This window comes from Galendromus occidentalis, unplaced genomic scaffold (genome assembly GCF_000255335.2).
Source record: "Galendromus occidentalis unplaced genomic scaffold, Mocc_1.1 scf7180000077453, whole genome shotgun sequence".
Taxonomy (NCBI): domain Eukaryota; kingdom Metazoa; phylum Arthropoda; class Arachnida; order Mesostigmata; family Phytoseiidae; genus Galendromus; species Galendromus occidentalis.
The window spans coordinates 423,032-431,201 of record NW_003805441.1 but is presented as its reverse complement, the minus strand read 5'-3'; the positions used below and the strand labels follow the sequence as shown (position 1 = coordinate 431,201).

At 50.7% G+C, this 8,170-nt stretch overlaps 1 protein-coding gene across 1 annotated transcript; it reads right to left on the bottom strand.

Moving 5' to 3' along the window:
* Nucleotides 1–260: 260 nt before the first annotated feature.
* On the bottom strand, nucleotides 261–713 carry LOC108864330 (glycine-rich protein-like). The gene is made up of 2 exons (XM_018639751.1): nucleotides 702–713; nucleotides 261–551 (listed from the first exon to the last, which is right to left on the bottom strand). The coding sequence occupies exons 1-2, from the start codon at nucleotides 711–713 to the stop codon at nucleotides 261–263; spliced, it is 303 nt and encodes a 100-aa protein (XP_018495267.1).
* Nucleotides 714–8,170: the final 7,457 nt, after the last annotated feature.

Here is an 8,170-nt window from a genome sequence, read left to right as displayed (position 1 = left end):
CGAGCAAAGCAGAAAACAAATGAACAAACCATTTTATTTACAAGCGACCGGGGCTTTATTTTGAAAGATGCAGGACCGTTCCGAAAGGGAATACATCTGAAAGAGACCCAGAGCATCGGCGATGCGGCATGAAAGGATTTTGGGAGAAAATCTATCTGGGGATTTGACCGACAAAGCTTCGACGCCGATTTTTCTAAATTCATTGTCGCATAATCGAAAGAGGATTCAGTCGAGCTTGGCTCTATCCTCTGCCCGGGGTTTTAGTATAGTAGTCCGTGGCCACCATGGAGGCCGTAAGCGGCCACGCCATGGCCGTATCCCGATTCATGGCCGTATCCTAATCCATGGCCGTATCCCAATCCATGACCGTATCCGAGTACCGAACCGTGGCCGTATCCGAGACCGTGGCTGACGGGATAAACCTGATGGCGGTAAACATGACTCGATCCATAATACGGATGATGGACGTGCGAGCCATACGAGCTTATTCGAGCCCCGTATCCGGCGAAAGCTGTCACTGCGAGAGTGCTGACCAAGACCGCGATAATCGCCTGCGAAGTTTTTGTTTGATATCAATGTAGCAAGTCATGCGGGAGAAGAGCTCGGGAATAACATGAAACTTTCCGTAAGAGGGAAAATCCGAGTCCCGCCTTGGATCTGCTGAAAAGGAATCAGAGCCCTGAATGTGCTCCGCTACTCACCGTGAAATTCATGCTCAGGCCGCGGAGCTCGAGTTCCCGAGAGTTCGTTGCTCGAGTGTGTGGTTTACTGAATGAAATTCGCTTGAGGGTGTGTCTGTTTCAAGCGGAAACCGAGCAGGGTCCCGGAGGGAAAGTGGAACAAAAAACAGCAAAGTTGAAAGCTGCAGACTTGACATTCATTTTTTCCTCCGGCTCAGATTGGCAGCCCGACGACCTCACTGTCCAACAATGCTTTCTGGTCTATGGCTCGTTGTTCTGTCGCTGCCGTTATCCTTCTCCCCGCTTCTTTCTGCGTTTGAGTAGTTAGCATTGCCAGGAAAACGCAAGAAAATTGAGCCACGGCTTCTGCTGGGGCATTACATAAGCGCTCAGAAGTTTTTGAATGTCAAGAGGAGGTCGTCATTCAATCAGACGCGAGAGTTTGAGCTTCAAATGGTGGAGCTATACTTTCTATTTTCGAATTGAATGCGTTTATTACCAGTTAGATGGTGTGTTGAGAGATGTATGAAATGTACAATACAATGGCATCGTATATACAGCACTTCGTGGATACTTTCTAGTTTCTCCCGCCACGGCTCTTTAGGAGCCGGAGAGCACTGACGGTTGGTAGGGTCCCGAGTCCCCGAATCGCTTTCCCCCTGCTCACGGATTTTTCCCAGACCAGACAGGACAAGAACGTGAACTTTCTTCTGTTTGCTGATGATATCTCGGGATTTTCAGCGAACTTCATCTACGAGATCATCATCGATGCAAAGGCTCTTCTCTGATCTGTGCTGATTCATGGATATCAATCCTGGAGGCTTGGAGCCCTACGAGCACTCACAGCATAGAGCCGAAGGAACTTCCGCTTTCGAATTGCTTGATGGACTCACAGCATTTCGCATGAGGTAGACCGATGCGCTCCCGGTTTTCCCGTCTTATCCGCTTCAGATCGCTCATCGCATTCGGCATTCGGATTGATATTATTTTATGTTGAGTTTTCCCCACAGTTTTCTTCTAGAGTCATAGAAGCTCCGCTCAGCCTGAAATGAGCTTGCACCGCGCCTGAATTGGGGGAGGATTCATTCGGGGAGTCGGGTCATAACCTGACCGTTATCATAACCTATCTGTGCCGAGTGAATAGAGAGGTCCTTTTTTTCTTCAATTCCCTAGCATTTGAATGCTGTTGAAAAGGCTGCGGGAGGGATCCGATTTATCAACGCGGGACCCTCCGGTGCGATTTTCGCGAGTGAACTCCTCCCTCAAGCCCCGGGGGGTTCCTTAGATTCGACAAGTGCTCAGCAGAAGCATAAGAGTGATCTTTCAGGAAATTTAAATTTCCATCGTCTGGGGAAATTTCTGATGGAGATAGAAGGGATGACTCGAGGTCACCGGAATCGGCTCGCCTTCGAACGTGGTTTCCGAGCAGGCATCTCGGGGCGGCGACCCATGTTCTCGCGCCAGAGTGGCCCGCGTTGGCGGCGTGTGCCAAGCGCGGTTCGCCCTCGCTGTTCAACTCGATCCGGACTTGGAGCCAATTCAAGTACTGGTGTTTTCACGAATTAGTGGCATTCGAACGATCCCCGAAAAGCTTGGAGTTCCCATGGGACAAAAGAGTTTCAGAATGAGGAAGAGAAGCCGAGGCCGAAAGAGCTAGCGCTTCATTCTTGCGGCTTGATTTGAACTCGCCTCGATGCCATCCCAAGGTCTGTGCTAGAGGCGAATCGCTAGCGTACGAGTCGTCCCCACAGAGACTGAAGTTCTCATCGCATGCAGGAATTCTATAAATAGGTACAAAGAAAGACTGCGCGGCGGTGTTCGAGGTTTCCGTGAGCCGCTTCTTCGAGTGGCGGGCGTTCATTTCCTCTACCCAACGCTGGAGGATCGGATCCCTTGGCAACGCAGCATCCACCGTCGTTAGGTTTCGCCAGTGGTTCCTCCTACCTACTTTGTATTTAACCCGGTTTATGAATTCAATTCCATCGATTTCACCGCTATCCAGGAGTTCCCAGGAGTGTTCGAGGATCATCCTGTTGTCCTTGGTGGCGCGACTTGGTTTGGACAGCAGATTCGTTTTACCAATCTCTTGACTCACTCGATCGACGGCTGCATTCTGCAGCAAACCCATGCGGACGGAAATGATGTTCCAGACGGTCCCATGCGAGCGGCGAGCCTGGCGCAACAGTTTGGCGTTGTGACTTTCGACGTCATTGTTGGTCCTCCGGACCAACCCATGGACCGAGAGGTTCCCGGGACCAACCGTGTTGAGCCAGTAGGACTCCACATATTTGAGAAACTTCGGGAATCCAGCATGGGACAACCGCGCTTGTTCGGAAAAGTACTCGAAAGTAGGTACTTACGATTAGGGGCGCTGGAAGAAGAGGCAACGCTAGAAAAGACAGGAATATCGAGGATCCTAGCCGCTGCGTAGGCACGCAATCAAGTCAATGTTCCCATACCCTCCATCTTCGAACATCTCGCGGGAGGCCAAGTGATCGCAGCATGAAAGAGGCATACCCGACACAATTAGGCTCGAAATGATTCTGTTTGCTTTGGACTTGGTGGAGGCGGGCAGCGTTTTTCGCTTGTGGGTCGAGATGTGATTCCTCAAGACGTTAGTGCTACTCCTCGCAGTTTTGAAATTCTCTTGTCACATTTCAAACACGCGCCTGATCCCAGTTTGCCTTCACGGTCGGTCTCCAGCTCGAACCAATCGCCTACTGAACGGAGAAAACAAAAGCTCATATACAGCAAATCTCATAAGTTTCGACACTCGACATGTTCACCCCCTCAAGATAGTGTTTCGGTCCACGACTAGGGCTCCACATGAATTCAGAACCTTTCCAGCTTACATTTTTCGATGCAAGGTCCATTTGTTGTGGTCAGTGAGACGGTTTTCAATTCCCATCTACCCGATTGCGGTCGATCGGCCGTGGTCATCCTTACAGTGCCAGAATCCATTGATCATCCATGACTGACGAGTTGCGAGTGGGCGAGTTGCGCAGCTTCGTCATCCACAAGAAGTTAACGAAAGGAAGACAAAGGAACATTTCCCCGCCCGGGGACTCGAACGGTAGACGGTAACTGGTGGCCCTAACTCTGCGGAGGCGCTAGGCTTGAATCTTGAATCGCTGCGAAGATTCTCCTCGGCTACACAACCGAAAGCCGAAAGCGACGAGGAAACCAAGATGCAAGGCAGGAATATGTGGGAGGACTTTCGGTATTCCTCTGCAAGACTCTACGGTACTAGTGGCTCGGGGTAGTCCCATGAATTGACTCCGTCCGCATCGAATCTGCTCCCTATCATGACTGATGTTTGAATGAAGAGGCATGGACCAAGGGTTGATTCCGGAACTGCTTCTCGATTATATCACCGGACTGCGACCGATCGTCGAACTTCTGAGCCCTGTGCATCACCGAGGACCGATTCCGCTTCTGTGTGAACTGCATGCCAGTCTAGGTGGATGGGTCTTCAGAAACATATGTGTTTGTTGGCGACGGAGATCGATCAACAGCAGGAACAACATTAGACGCGACAGCAACTCCTGGGTTGATGGAATTTATGACTGTGAATTGCGACACCGTGTGAGGGAATCGGAGGTCTTGCCCAAGAGATGTTGTCCTTCTTGACTTCTTGAGTATCATTTGGGCGGAGTCGCAGGTAGAATCGTGCCCGAATGGAGTGCGTACCCGGCGTGCAATCAGCCTACTCGGCGTGGAATCGGCGCAGAAGGCGTACGATCAAGGTTTACTGCTTGCGATCGGCGTGCACGGCTTACAATAGGCGTAAGCGGCGTACGTGGCGTACGATCGGCTAACCGGGCTTACAATCGGCATACACGGCATACAATCGGCGTAAAATCGGCGTACACGGCGTACATTCGGCGCATGGTTGGTATTAGGCATGGTTCCCGTTCAAACAGGAAAATACAGCCCGTTTCTCTTTGGCCCGTTCAAGAACGGCTCAAAAAAAACGGGTTCCTTTTTTGTGCGGAAGGGTTCCTCAACGATAGAGAAGAGAGAAGGGGCATAACCAGAGGCCTCGTACGGGGACGAAACGGTGTCAGGACGACATCCCGCTCTTCCTCGACCTATATGAATACTGTGAGGAAATTGTTTTGATATCGCTCGATTTTTCCGCAGAACTCCCCAACCCCGTGTAGGTTTCATCAGGAGCCTTCTCTGGAGCTTGGAGTGATCATTAGAATATGATTCAATGACTCGCAGACAGAATTCAGGTCCCTCATGTATGAGTGAATGATCAGGAAATCTGGCGGTACTTCGTCTCTTTCAGTATCCCAGTCACCCGATTGGCCATCCCTAAGTCGCCAATATGGCGCCTATGATATTTTTCCGGGGTGGCTAATCTGGCGGGTTGTTCACATGCGCTGCAAGCGATGCGCGTTGGACGATTGGCCCTCTAGTATGATCAGGCGTTGGATATATGCGTAGAAAGACTAAGTTACATGAAGAAACGGGGTTTCCGTAAGGGTTACGCGCTACAAAGGAATCGGTAGGCCCTGTTTCGGGGTCCGCCGGAGGAATCATGCGACGGGCGATGGCACGCTTACAGCTCACATCTGCTTCCAAATCCAAATGCTTCCGATTCCGGAGTTATAAGGCGAATTCCTGAACTCGAGACCGTCTGTCTGAATATCTCCTGGGAAGCGGAAGCGGTGATAGATAGGGGAGGAGAGATGGAGATTCAGAGGAGAAATGATTCTACTCGAGAAGCCCCACTTGCTACTTGAGCTTCTCCAACATCCTCTTCCGTATCCTCCCGTTTTCCGTTAGGGTTCGCCACTTTTTCGATGGAGTCGGTACCCAACTGTCCGGACCCGCGCAGGTTTTTGCTTGACCCGTGTGCTGGCTTAGTTGCGCGTGCGTCGTATGCAGCGTTGCGCCGCAGTGACGCTGCCACCGTCGGGTAGATTCCGGGTTCGATCCCCGGGGTCGGCAGATCTCTCTTGTTAGGAATTGAGGTTCCCACCGATAAGTGAGGCAAGTCGGGGTTTTCTCGAGGAAGCAATAGCGAGAATGCTGGCACCAATCTCCGTCTTCACTGTGGTAGTGTGGTAGCAGCGCGGAGAAAGGTTCGCCTCCGGTTTGGATACGTGCAATGCAGGTGAAGTGAAGGATGTTATTTTGACTCTGCTCGACACTCCGACGCGCACGCATGATACCGTCCGATCTATTTTGGCATCTGAAATCTGAACTCATCCGAACAAGATTTCAATCGGGAAGAATTTGTGAAAGTTGAAAGAAGACTCAACCAATACGGCAAAAGGCAAGCGCAGCAGGTCTTCCGGTCATCCTTGGTCTATGTTCCCGCCTGTTATCTCATTGGTCATAGCCTTCTATTTAAGTGTCCCGGCCTTTTTCACGGTACCTGGATTTTCCGCAGCGCAACGCTCGCGGCAGAGAGCAGAGAGGTCCCGGGTTCCGGCGATCTATTCCGCGCGATACTGTCAGCGCTTCCATCTCTCCGGACTCCGGACTCGACGGGAAAACTTCTCTCCCTATTCTTACGCCATGTCTGATATATACGATTTCGACCTTGACGAAGGCTCGGGCGCGCGGATAGAACAAGCGATTCAATCAGCTGAAGAGATAAACTCACCCTCACCGTCCCGTAAGTTTTTTCCCCGAACATTCCGGAGTGGAAGCGAGAAGGCAACCTGAATCTACCACCTTTCTCAAGTCTCGTTCACGGAATCATGGGTTGAGCTTCTCGTCACCCTCAGATGCGCATTCGTTCACGTGAATACTTGGCTCCATATTCGAACGCAGACTTCTCGTACCGTCGTACTTCGTGCTCCGGCAAACTCCTCGCTCGCACAACTCTACCTCGCCCGATTCCAGAATTATGTGAATCTCATGTTTTCCTCAGTTTACGAAGTAACAGAAGTGCGCGTCTCGTCTCCTGCTCAAGGTCACCACGAACCGCAGCTGAGAATGAGATTGTCCAGGAAGAGGTTCGACCTCAGGCCAACAGAAACAATGGAGATCGCCGAATCGGGATGTAAGCCGCGATCGGAAATTTTCCAGCCTTGAAGTTTCGAAGCTTCCGAGTAACAACAATCACTGATCACGGTGTGAGTGTGGGAGCTCCTCTGAGCTCGTCGATTTTCCGCAGATGGAGGGGATCCTCGGGCTAGAGAGGAAGAACAGGATTTACCCACGCGGAGAGAGCCCTTCGGGTGTCTAGTCAATGGGAAATGCTCCGAAACCGAATTCGCTCCCGATACAAACAGACGAGGTGCGTACCTCGTGGCTTATACCGGTTTCGAATCATTTGTATTTGTTGTCAAACAATTGTCATTAGACATTAGGTCATCTCACACTAGGAGCAATCCTCACCTAAAATTGACCAGGGAGATATGTGTATCATCCGCTTTGATCTAACCCATCAGCTGGGCTTCAGGCGCGACATTTTCCCTTGCAGTTGGTCCTGTGTGGGATGCTTTCAAGCTGCTGAAATGCCGAAAGCATCTCTACTGCAATCGCTGTCAGGCAAAGGTATCCTATGTCAAGCACAGCACGAGTGCTGCGAAAACACATATGGAATCACATCGACGCAAAGATGAAATACAGGAACGCCGTAGGTTGGGGCTGTTGAGTCTCAGTAGTCTCAGGAGGTGCAGCAACAGATTGGATCTTGGAGAAATGACCATCAGCTCTCAGGACGAGGTGGTTGCCTACCTGATTTCTTCGGGCAAGGTCACTGCCTCCTTGTTCTCGGATGCAATCATGTTGCGAGTGCTCCAACGATCTGGCATAACGATCCCCAATCGAAAAGAGGCTTCATTATGTGTGAAGCGGGAGGCAGCTCGCGTAGAGAGAATATTACGGCAGGAGATCACGAAGCTCAGAGGATCTCATGCAAGATTCGCTTTGACCGCTGACGAGTGGTCATGGCATTCAAGCATATATTTAGGCGTGACAATCCATTGTTCGGAGAAAATCCCCGTCATTGAAAGCCATTCCTTCGAGCTGATGACTCTCCTCGAATCAGCGGAATCATCGACTCTATTAGAAGCGCTCCTATCTGCCTTGGATCGATTCGGCATCAGTTTGGAGGATGTAGTTTCTCTGACCACCGACGGTACGCACCAATGATTCCAATACCTATGTAAATAGAGTTGAAAGTATTCTGAATCTCAGACCTGATATCGTCACTCATGTTTTCCCCTCAGGTGCCTCTAACATGCGGCGACTAGGAAGACTCATTCATCAAATGAAAAAGCCGAACGTGTTCTTCCACCATCTCTGCTATAACCACGGCCTGCACCTTGCGGTGACAGACACACTAGAAACGGCAACAATCGGACCCGAGAGCGGGACCAGAGGTCTCATTGAAATTGTCAGGAGCCTCTGTAAGGAGACGAGGAAGTCTAAAATAGCGAAGGAACTCGGGAAAAAAACAGGTTTGACCGCTATTATAGATGTCTCCATCAGGTGGAATAGCACATGCGACATGCTGGTGCGCT